The sequence below is a fragment of the Lepidochelys olivacea genome (genome assembly GCF_965140295.1).
Source record: "Lepidochelys olivacea isolate rLepOli2 genome assembly, chromosome: 2".
NCBI lineage: Eukaryota > Metazoa > Chordata > Testudines > Cheloniidae > Lepidochelys > Lepidochelys olivacea.
In genome coordinates this window covers 30236121-30248807 of record NC_140412.1, presented here as the reverse complement: position 1 = coordinate 30248807, position 12687 = coordinate 30236121, and the positions used below count along the sequence as shown (strand labels likewise).

The following is a 12687-nucleotide window of genomic DNA, read 5'->3' as shown; positions in this document are numbered from 1 at the left end:
GGGACCAGGTATTTTTTGGGACAATCATTCGCTCTTGCTTTTGACCAGGGGTCGGCAACCTTCAGCATGCGGCCCATCAGGGTAATCTGCTGGCGGCTGTGAGACATTGTTTACATTGACCGTCTGCAGGCACAGCCCCCCGCAGCTCCAAGTGGCTGCAGTTCACCATTCCCATCCAATGGGAGCTGCGGGAAGCGGTGGCCAGCATGTCCCTGCGGCCTGTGTCACTTCCCACAGCTCCCATTGGATGGCAACAGTGAACTGCGGCCACTAGGAGCTGCGGGGGGGGGGGGGGCATGCCTGCAGATGATCAACGTAAACAAAACATCTCGTGGCCTGCCAGTGGATTACCCTGATGGGCCGTATGACGAAGGTTGCCGACCCCTGCTTTTGACCATGAATAACTTAGCATCCAGTTAAACCCCTGTCTTACTCTCAGCAGTAGATGCCTTGCTGTTGCTGTCTTCCCTTGGTGTAAATACGATGGGCTTGTGCCGAAGCCCCCCTGGGGATGCATGCCCTCTGATGTCGGAAGGCACGACTGCAGTATACTGTGGCAATGTATCCAATTGTAACGGAGATCTCCACCAGTCCATCAAAATTGCAACCTGGAATGTTGCAACTCTTCACAGGCATGGTCATCAGGTCACTGTCTCATGTAAAATGGACCATCTTGGCATATCAATTGCAGGCCTAACTGAAGCAAGGCTGATTGGTGACAGATGTCACAAGGTGGAAGATTCTTTACTTCTGTGTTCTGGTGGCCCCAGGGGGTAGCACTAATACTGAAGGTGAGGCTAAATCCTCCTTGATAACCTGGACACCCATGTCTTCTCGGTTACTTATAACATGTCTTAAACTCCGGCATGGTTATCTTGCTATCATAGTAGTCTATGCTCTGACTGAAGAATCTGTTGATTCAGTAAAAGATCATTTCTACGATCAATTGGAATCTCTAGTACCCACAGTCCCTCCACATGATAATCTTCTGATCCTGGGTAACCTAAATGCAGTTACTGGCTCTTTACAAACTAAGTCTGAACAGGTCATTGGTCATTATGGTTCAGGTACACCCAGTGATAACTCTTGCCACTTGCTCACATTCTGTGCCTCCCAGAATCTTTCCATTCTTGTATCATGGTTAAAGCAGTGATGCATACACCAGATGTCATGGATCTCACACGATGGTGTCACTCAAGGAGTTGCACCACATCATCACACATGACAGAGAATATCATGGTGCTGAATGTGCAGCGAACACAGACCACCACCTAGTGGTTGCCCATATTGTGTTGAAGTGCCAAAGAGCAGCATGGCAATAAGCACACTCGTAATCAGCTGAAGCGAAAATTTAAAAACCCTGGCACTCTGCGATCATGAGGAATATTATAACCAAGGGGCGGATGATGTTGAATTTGGCTTAGCCAGGGGCAACTTAAAGCCAGCATTCTGCATGATCCGCAACCCCGGCAGTGAAGAGGTAGTCGCTACGAACAGCATCCTGAATGAAAGCCAAGGCCAACCATGTAAATTTGATGATGACATCCTCTCACTCTGAGTGGAACATTATCACAGTGCCCTGAACCACCCTCCAGCTGTGGCTTGCTCAGAGCTGGATGATCTGGCAGCCACTGTGGTTCAAGACCCAGACACTTATACTAAAGCATCAAAATTGGATGAAGTGAAGCATGCCATCTCTAAACTGAAAAACGGATGTGCAACCAGCACTGATGGAATCCCCCAAGATCTGCTAAAATGTGCTATTGACCCGATAGCAGAATCACTTCTGTCCATTTTTCATCTGGTGTGAAGAACTGGAACCTTGCCAACCGCCTGGAAGGATGGTATTGTGATCTTACTTTATAAGGGCAAGGCACCGCATAGTGAATATAAGAGCTACAGGCCGATCACCTTGCTGTCTGTTCCAGGGAAGGTGTTTACGCATGTTCTGCTAGCATGATTGGAGCTGGCATGCTTGGAGCCCCTGCTACATTGGAAGTGTCTCTCCCAACAGCCAGGCTTTCTGAGGAGCAGGTCCACATTAGATGCCATTTTGGCCCTCCGCTTGTTGTTGGAGATACACCATTAGTTCAGGAAGCCCCTGCACATCGCTTTCATCCATCTTAAGTCTGCATTTGATTCAGTTGACCATGTCACTCTATGGAAGGCCTTAAATGGCATAGGTGTCCTACCACTCTGCTGGAATTGATTAGAGAGCTGCATAATGGAACCACTGGTGTCAGGCAGGCTGTGTCTTGGCCCCTGCACTCTTTTGTTGTGCAATGTAGCATTCCGTCAGGTCCATAGGCATTAAGTTTGGTGATTTCTTGCTCTCAGACTTTGACTACGCTGATGACATTGTTCTTCTAGTACACACCCCCAACAGGTTTTGTGAGGCACTCCTGCAAATGGACGAGGAGTCGGCTAAGATTGACCTTCATGTTTTGTGGTCAAAGACAAAGCTGCAAAACCTAGGACCAAGTCCACCTGCTACTCCAATCTCTTTGAGTAATGAAACTGTCAAAGTGGTCTCCATGTTTGCTATTTGGGTTCTATACTCATCAGTTCCTTCAACTCTCACACAGAGGTTCTCCATCAGATTGGCATCACAGCATCTGCCATGGGTAATTTAAAATGAATATGGAACCAGCATCATCTCAGAATGACAACCAAGTTCAGGATCTATTTGAGCTGTATCCTCCCAGTACTGTTGTAATGCTGTGAAACTTGGACACTACACCACTCAGGCTGGGCAAAGCTGTAGGCTTTCCACACAAAATGCCAACGTATTCAATTGGGCATAAAGTGGAATGACTTCATCTTATGGTCACTCTGGTCTACAGGCTACTGGGCCCATTGTCCACAGATGGTGCCTTACGCTTTTTGGACATATCGTGAGAATGCCACAAGACGTTCCAGTGAACTCCATTCTCCGGGTGGCTTGTAACATCTAGGATAAAATTCCACTAACCGAAGGGTGGAGACGGCCCAGAGGCAGACACCCCCCCCATTACATGGGTTTAACAAGTCTGTTTAGATGTTGGACTCTTGTGGCTAAGCGTTGAAGAAGCAGCCGCCATTGCTGGTATATATTTTAAATCTAGGGTTTCAAACTGACATAAGTGACTTTCTCATAGCCATATACACTATTGTATTATTTTTATTTAGCTGGTCCCTTGGTTTATTAATTTCCTGTTTGTAGTCTCTTTCTCAGTCAACATTCATATCTGTTTCATTTATATTCTTTAGCAATGACTGTATCTGTTTTCGTGGGTAGGCACTCCATAGAGACAATCCTTTTTGTCTACCTCTTGCCAAGAGGACTAGCTATTTCTCAGTGTGGCAGGCTCTCCAGAGCCCAAGATAAAGACATATATACTTGGTGTAATAATCATCTTTAATCTTTAGCTTTATAAATCATCTTCTAGGTAAAATACACTGCAGGAGCAGTAATTTCCTCACCTTGCAATAGGCTCTAAAATCATTTGAAGATTTTCTCTCTTTGTTCCCCTCCTTATTCATGCAGGAAGTTAAATCTCAGGTATTTCAGAATCAAGCATCCACCTGACATGTGGAAAATGCTGCTCAGAATTATGTGACCTTTCTGTTTAGAACCATCTTTATCCCATAATTGACCTGAAAGGACACACCCTGCACCCAGAACTAAGCCATATCTACCATTTGAAGCCACATCTCAAAATTCAGTATAATATCACTCAAGCACACTGATGGAAACACTGAGCTTTGGGCTGGCTCTGGGGGATCAGATTGTTGTTTTGGTGGGTGTGCATGAAAAGTCTATGGGCATGGGGGAGGCAGTTACACCTTGTGTAAAATTAATATGGCTAATATAATGTTATGGAGGTTAATCTGTATGGAAGGAATGTGCATTTTCCCAGGACGTGTGCAATGTATATTGGAGAAGGGGTAAAAGAAATGCAAATAAAACATGGTACTTAATTAAAATCCTCTTAGGGCTCCAAAAGGGGCCACAATAGGTTGTGCTTTCTTTTTCAGATCTCTGTGTGTTTTGGAGCAGGAGATGAAAGTGGAAAGTAATGAGAACTCTAGTGGAAGTAAAATGTTTCCCTTTTAAGACAGTGTCTGAGCTGCTAACAGCTTTGGATCCAAAAGCAAGCTAGTAAGCCTCTGTGTAAATTCAAATTACCTAGCTGATGGGCACAAAGGAGCTGCAAATAATGAATACATCTGGTCAGCAAACAAGCTACTAGAAGACTCAGATTATGGCCCTCCAGGAAAGGGAGGTGAAAAAAAACAAGTCAAGCCTGAAAATAAGGGGGACAGGTTAACCTTAAGGGGTGGGTGTGTGGGTGGGGGAGATGGGAACAGGGAATGGGGGTGGGAAAATTGGAATCATGTTTTGCTAAAAGGGGAAATGGGAACAGGGACACAGGTGTAAGGCTCTGTGGTGTCAGAGCTGGGAAGGGGGACATTAAGGAAGGAAACTGGAATCATGCTTGCTGGAAGTTCACCCCAATAAATATCCAATTGTTTTCACCTTTGGACTTCGGGTATTGTTGCTCTCTGTTCATGCGAGAAGGACCAGGGAAGTAAGTGGGTGAAGGAATAAGCCCCCTAACACATACCACCTCCACACTGGTACAATCTAGTACTGAATAATCTAGGATTAATGATATTTACATTCACTTTTCTACAATGCCTTAATGGGAACTACTAGTAGGCTATGCCAGTAAAGCCTCAATAGCCATTGTTAATACCACTATATAGATCTGGTGGTGGAGGAAAGACGTGAACAGTGCAACTAATACCCTACCAAGTAATTCATAGCTCTGTCTAAGATGTTTTTAATGTCCACCATCTCCAAAAGGTCAGCCTAGAACCCATTAAATCTGTGTGGTAGTACCAGATGTGCTATCTCAGTGCCTTCAGGCTTTCCTTTTATTTGATTTTTTTTTAATGTATTACATGCTGACAAGAACAATCAAATGCAGTTTCAATAGGGGTATTTTTGTTTTTAATCTGGGATAATCATTACTGAGAGATCTTCACAAAGAACAGAGCTGTTTGAAGTTTGGCCATCCTAGAATAATTTGAACAAATTAATCAAATATTGATAACATTGCAACATTTTCTTTTCTTATTAATGCCAATTCTGCTATAAAGAGCAAAACTATCTAGTTTCATGAAGATCTGATTTTTAAGATCAGTTTGGTTTTCCCTTGGTTAATTTTCTTTGTTTTAAAATGGACTGTACAATTCCAACAGCATGAACCATTATATAATTACAACTCTAAAAAGACTGAAGATGTCACTTGCTTTTAAATACATTTAAATAAAACTCGTTAATCCTCCCTGTAAATTGTTCTCTAGGCCACAGATCACTAACATGAATAAAAATAAAAGCTGTAAAGGATCTGTTACAGGGTATTTTCATTTGGTGTTTTTGGGTTTTTTTTTATATATTGTATTCATGATGTTATTATGATATAGGCAGGGTTTCAGGTATTGCACAATTCTGTGAGAGTTTGAAATGAAATCCACCCTTTGCACAGCCCATCCTGGAGAACTGTGCTTCCTAATCAAACCTTCCACTTAAAAAAATAATTCTAGCTTTATTTTTTTAAAATAAAGCCTTGAAAATCTGAACTACATGTAAAATTATGCAGTGCTGCCTTCTTGAATCTGCAGAAGGCCTGAAATATTTGAGAGATGATCTATGCCTCATTCATTTGAATAAGTTGTGAAGTCTGAAACCTAAAGGTGACATTTTACTTGTCAACATTAAAAGATATTTGATAGCTCCAGAAACAGCAAATCTCTTTGTTGTCAGATGTTTGGCTGCTTGTGTTCCCTCTGTATGCTTTCCCAGCTTTGAGGAGGTAGCTGGCACAGCAGACCTTGCGTGAACCACAAGATTAGGTAAGCTAGGAAGGCACCCGGCCAGGTTTATTGTTGACAAAGCACAGGCCTAGCTCCCCGGATCGATGTCTACAGTTACACTAGCACATGTATGCCCATGACAATGGATGCAGCTCAGTGAATGGCGGGACTTTCCATCTCCCCTAAGCTGGCCAAAGACACTCCCTCTAAGACTTTTGTATACACCAATACAAACAAGTTATGTTTTGCTGCTCTGACATAGTTAGTTATTTCCCCCTGACATGGGTTGTTACCGCCCCATTACCTTTTACATGTTGGTTTGATCAAAACATCTCTATCCATTATACTGTCATCCTGACCTTATCTTTAAGAGAGGTCAGCGTGTTCCTGTTATATTTTGTGAGGGCGGTGTTTTTACCATACTTGGTATCAGGGTGTTCTGGTACCATCCTTCTGGAATGTGTTTGCATAAGTGTCCTGTGCCTAGCCTTTCTTAGGCATGTGTAGGTTTTTGCAATATTGGCCCTGTTCTTGCCAGGTTCTGTGAGCTTGCAAGCAGGCAGAGCCTGACTTCTGCTAACTTTGCTTCTTTGCTTTCTATCAGCAAAGCTTGACCACTACTTTAGTTCAGGCCTTAGGCCTCACACCGGGCTTCTGCTACAAGGTCTTGTCTCAGGCTCTTTCTACTATACTATTAAATGTATTTATTTCATAATCACAAACTTACTGCACTCCCCAAACCACCCCAAAAAACCCTACCTATCCTTGTCTAATATTGTCATCCGCTATTAATACAAAAGTCTGTCACACTGAACTACAAGACCTATTGTACTGATTGTGTTTTTCTATTTCATATTTAATAAAAATACTATTTTTTTAAAAGTCACAGTATTTCTAGTTTGTCACATCATACTGCCACAATGAAAGGAGACTCAAGGAGCTTGGCTTGTTTAGCCTAACCAAAAGAAGGCTGAGGGGAGATATGATTATCCCTCTGATATATTTAGAGAGCAAATACCAGGGAGGGAGAGGAATTATTTAAGCTCAGTACCAATGTGGACACAAGAAGAAATGGATATAAACTGGCCATCAGGAAGTTTAGACTTGAAATTAGACGAAGGTTTCTAACCATCAGAGGAGTGAAGTTTACCTGATCGCTATATTTGGGGTCGGGACGGAATTTTCCTCCAGGGCAGATTGGCAGAGGCCCTGGGGGTTTTTCGCCTTCCTCTGCAGCATGGGTCACTTGCTGGAGGATTCTCTGCACCCTGAAGTCTTTAAATCACGAGTTCAATAGCTCAGACATAGGTCAAGGGATTATTATAGGAGTGGGTGGGTGAGATTCTGTGGCCTGTGTTGTGCGGGAGGTCAGACTAGATGATCATAATGGTCTCTTCTGACCTTAAAGTCGATGAGTCTATGAAAATCCAGGAAATCTCCCATGCTATTTCAGTCCAATTTATCCAAGAATAGCACAAAGCCACAGGTAGAGCATATCTGGAAGGTAGTGTTAACTTATGATTATCTATCCATGTACTTCAATGTTCGTGTATTAAAGCTCCCATTAATTAGGGAACTTAAATCATCATGGAAAAGCAGTTGCCAAATATACACTCTGTAGTTTTTATTATTGTTTTTGTTTGGGGGAGAAGCAAGACAAGGGAAGGAAAAGGAAACAGCATAATGCAATGCTTAGTGTAAAATAAGCATTGGCAAAAATAACTTCAGTAATTACATGCTCAAGACATGTTGGAATTACAGGGGCCCTCAAAACAGCAGAATTTCTAATTTTCAGATATTTAATGATTCCAAATGAGTGTGTCAAAACTTAGCTCGTGGTAATTTTCTGGTGCTGTTGATATGCAGGTCTTTCTTACTATTCTGCCACAGAGTAGAACAAGAGGATTGTTGCCAAAGGTAGTGTCATTAAACAGTCTCAATAATAGCAACATACTGTAGGAGTTTTCCGCATTAATATTAGGAGGAGAAACGGGAGAACTTTTGGGGCATAAGAAATAATTTACACTCCCCCCCCCCCCCAAAAAAAAAAAAAAAGCTGGGGCATGCAAATCAAGAGTTAGCCCTGCCTCTCATTTCCCCATCAAAGTGGTCATACGTATGGCAAACTGTCAGCCCTCACTAAACAATAAATTATGATGAAGTTAAGCCTGGAAAATATTACTGCCTAAGCAGTAATGGCTGAGGATGGGCATGATGTAGCCTAAATAGTATAATTCCTATCTAGAAAGAACTACAAGGAAAGTTATAATGCAGTTCAAAGTGATTTTGAGTGCTTTTGACTAAAAAAGGAACACTAGAAACTCTTATAAAAAGTAAAGGAGTACTTGTGACACCTTAGAGAGTAACAAATTTGTTAGTCTCTAAGGAGCCACAAGAACTCCTTTTCTTTTTGCGAATACAGACTAACACGGCTGCTACTCTGAAACATAGAAACTCTTATGGACACCAAGATAAGATCTGGATACCACTCCTCAGTCTTTCAGTAATAAATGCTCATAATAATGCATAGTCAACATTAAAATATTTAAAGCCTCATTTCATCCTAATATGCATAAATGGTTACTGTTATTGTGTGTCCAAATTAGGTGTTTGTGCACACACGTGTGGAAACTGCACACAGATATTAGGCAAGCGATTGCACTTACCCAGTTTAGAAAATCAGAGTATATATATTTATATCTACACCAAGAGAGGGAGAAAAAGAGAATGCATGGTGTGTGCATGGTGTGTGTAGTAGCAGTAACAGTATAAAAGGGTTTTATTAATAATATTATAATTACTACTACTGGTTTAGAATTGGCTCATTATTCATGATTTGTAAAACTATGAACACATTATGCAAGTAGTATCACATAAATGCCAATAAATATCATTATACTACATCATATCACTAAACACTCTGCCTATGCCACTACAAGACATGTTTTCCAGACCTCAAAACAAATTCTGTAGCAATTTTATGAACCTCTTCCAATTTTTCAACTTTTTGAAGTGTGAATACCAGAACTGGGTACAAAAATTCTAATAACCGTCTCACTAATTTCATATACAGACATAGTATCAAATCCGTATTTGACATCCCTCTGCTTATACATCCAAGGATCACATCTCTACTCTTTTAGCTACAGTATCACACTGAGAGCTCATGGTTATCTACCATGAGCCATAAGTCCTTTTCAGTGTCAGTGCATTTCAGGATAAAATCCCCCATCATTAAAGTGTGATCTATATTCTTTGCTCCTAGAGGTAGGACTTTCTGTTTGGCTGCACTGAAGTGCATACTGTTCACATGAATACATTTTAGCAAGAGATGCAGGTTGATCTGTGTAACTGACTAGTGCTCATCATTATTTACTACTCCATCACTTTGTGTGTCTTCTCCAAATTTTAGCAGTAGTAATTTTATATTTACTTCCAGATCATTGATACGGATATTGAATAGCATTGCACCAAGAACAGATCCCAGCAAGGCCCCACTAGAAACCCCCTGTTGGATGATGATTCTCTAGTGCAGAGTTCCCAGACTTGTTCCGCTGCTTGTGCAGGGAAAGCCCCTGGCAGGCCAGGCCAGTTTGTTTACCTGTATGTCCCTCGGCCCGCGCTGCTTCCAGCAGCTCCCATTGGACTGGAGCAGTGAACCGTGGCCACTGAGAGCTACGACTGGCCTAACCTGCAGACGCAGCAGGTAAACAAACTGGCCTGGCCCGCCAGGGGCTTTCCCTGCACAAGCAGCGGAACAAGTTTGGGAACCACTGCTCTAGTGTAATTACTTTTTTGCTGATATATCAATCAGTTTTTAATTCATTTAATATTGGCTACACTGATTTTGTATAGTGCTCTTAAAAAAAATCAGAATGACATGTGTGGTTGAGTGAAATGTCTTACAGAAGTATAAGCAGATCACGTCCTTAATCAAACTTCTGTTCTCATCAAGGAACAATATCAAGTTTGTTTGGCATATTTTCCATAAACCACGCTGATCAGCTTAATTGCACTGCCATCTTTTACTTCTTTACTGAGTGTGTCCCAGGTTAGTCTTTCCATGATTTTGCCCCAGATCAACATCAGGCTAACCAGCCTATAGTTACCCAGGTCATCCCATTTACCCGTTTTAAAGATTGGCACATTAGCTTTAATCTCAGTCCCCGGTAACTTCCCAACTGTTTTAAGTTTTGTTTCAAGAAAAAACTATTGGTGTCTTTGACATCTTCCCTCATGCTTCCTCTGTCACAGGCCATCTAATGGTAGATTATATGACCTGTGAAGAAGAGTATGAGAAAAGGGTGTTTGAGAGCCACCAGGCTGATAACAGGATAATTTCCCACCAGATCTTTTACAAAGTGACTTGTCAGATGCACAGTACTCCTTAGAGCTAGTTCCATAAGTTTTTGAAGGTGGACCAATAAAATATCTTTACATAAAAGCAGGGTTATAGTACTGTTTGACGAACTGCGGTTTGGTTTCACAATTAGAAAAGCATTTCCATTTTCTCTTGTTTTCTGCATACCTATACAGACTGGTGGGCTGGGCTGCCAGAAGTACCGATTTTCTACCTGAATGCAGGTTATCCTCTCATCTCCTTGCAGCTCATATCCAGGGTCACACTGAAAAATAACCGTGTCTCCAGGTTCTCTTCCATCCCCATTTCGAGTTCCATTCATAGGAATACCAGGATCACGGCAGGCAGTGGCTACAGAGCCTAACAAGGACAAAAGAAATGTCAGCTTTTAATTCACATTAATTATACTGTATGTTTTTCATATCTGTTAAGTCGTTCTTCCAGTCCCAACAAGCTTCCATGTTCTTTGTGGTTTGGGGAAATTAACCAAAAATCAGCCAGTTAAAATGCTTCTTTGATACAATTATTCGCCATTTGTTTTAATTACTGAATGTCACGTATTATATATATTTTTTTCTATGTAGCATTTCAATACTGACAAAGCAGTCATATTTGCTAGCAGACTTTACAATCTGAGTTGCTAAACATAGGGACATTTTGGAGAATGAGAAAGCTGGCTCAAGAAGAGCAAGTTGCATAATTCATTTGTGTACCACTACATCTCCAGATGTTATGAATACTGTTTTTCTTAAATGTATCCATTGTTTAATATTTTGTAACAAACCTTGAAGTTACTTTTAATACACACATTATGTTAGCCACATTCTGTCCCGCTTTTGTAACTATTGATGCACTGGCTTATTAAAAATATGAATGCACTTTACTCAGATAGAACTTGCAATCAAAGTACCAGCAAGCAGAATTGAGCTCATGTAATATGTCTAACTCACCATTTCCACCCACGATTACTCTGATTGCACGTATAATCACAGTAACTACTAGAGCAAATGTGCACATAGATTGTTTAATATCTTCCCGTAAACTTTATATATTATATACTATGGCCAAAATATTCAATTTTACATCTAAAATACATTCTGCCTACTTACATGCCACCTACAATGCATGTATATATAATAGTAATGTTCTCATATCCTGCCCTTAACAATTGAATAGCATGACTGTGCACTATTGAACAATTGCTGCATTCCATCCTAATGGTGCCTGAAGTGATTCTTACAAACAGTTTGGGACCTGGTGGGAGAACGCTGGTATTATAAAATGTAAGGTGATAGTATTGGCATATATTATTGTTTATATATTGGTTTTTTCCCATAAGTGGGTATGCACTTGCACCTTTAAGGTGAGGGAAAAAAAAGTATCTATCATCTCAAATTATAAACCTCACTTTGTGTGACCTCCAGCAACATGCTGATAAAACATGCACACATGCCCTTCCCACCCCAAGACATTTGTCACCACTGGTATCACTGACCTTTTTTAGAGGTTTCTAGAGAAAATGGATGAAGTTCCTCTCCTCTGGGATTTTTATTATTAATTATTATTATTATTTCTGATACTAATTCCTTTTTACCTCCCAACTCTAACTTTTCAACTATGGAGGAACTCTGGAGATCAAGGTAGAGACTGCCTCAGTATTGCTGAATTGTATGCACCCAATTCTCTTCCCAGCCTGTACATCCCATCACTGGATCATGACAAAAGGCTAACACAATCCCCCCTAGAGGCTCCAAAGTGGTGGTGCAGCTTCACACATCCCCAGCACAGGCCACTGTATGTCAGGCACAAGTTAACCCTAAGCCAGTTAAAGTTATTTGATAGCTCATCTTGCACCTTCAGGGAGTTAGCTGCCAACTGTCATATCTGTTATCCTTACTGTATACTGGCGTGTTTAACTTACTTTTGGCTCCTCCTTCTCGACTATGTGAATTCACACCATTGATAAAGAAATAAGAATTTGCTGGACCAGAAACTGTTTTTCTCTCTTAAATCAAAGAGTTGGACACTAAAGATGGCACCTTCTCTGCCTATAAGCAATGTGACTGCTATTGAATTTGGATTTCCGGAAAAGTCAGATCTCATATATGAACTCATATAGGAGGTTTGACTATTTGCAAAGACCTATGTAAGTTTATTGACAAACTGCACAGTTAGCTACTAATTCAGAATATACAGTTTCACATTAAACAGACAGTCTCACTTACGTTTTAAAATGTAAGAGCTTATTCTCTCACATAGATGAGGTAAGAAAAAAATCACATATCAGGTATTTAAGACTCATTGGTGTTCTTGAAAGGATAGATACATCTGATTTTCCTTTGCTTTATGGGAATAGCTAAATGAGTTCTTACGTTTGTCTAATGTGGAGAATTCTATTCCAGTGCTTTTATTTAAGAGACTTCTTAAAATATGGGGTGGGGGGGAAGGGGGAAATCTGAACCGCA

At 41.0% G+C, this 12687-nt stretch overlaps 1 protein-coding gene across 2 annotated transcripts in view; it reads right to left on the bottom strand.

Annotated features, from left to right (window-relative positions):
- Nucleotides 1–12687, bottom strand: part of CSMD3 (CUB and Sushi multiple domains 3) — a 1240207-nt gene that overhangs the window by 329466 nt on the left and 898054 nt on the right. For both annotated transcript variants that reach the window (XM_084620231.1, XM_084620232.1), the window contains one exon: nucleotides 10391–10582. In XM_084620231.1, coding sequence (XP_084476357.1) covers nucleotides 10391–10582 — 192 coding nt within the window. The remainder of the gene's footprint in view (nucleotides 1–10390; nucleotides 10583–12687) is intronic.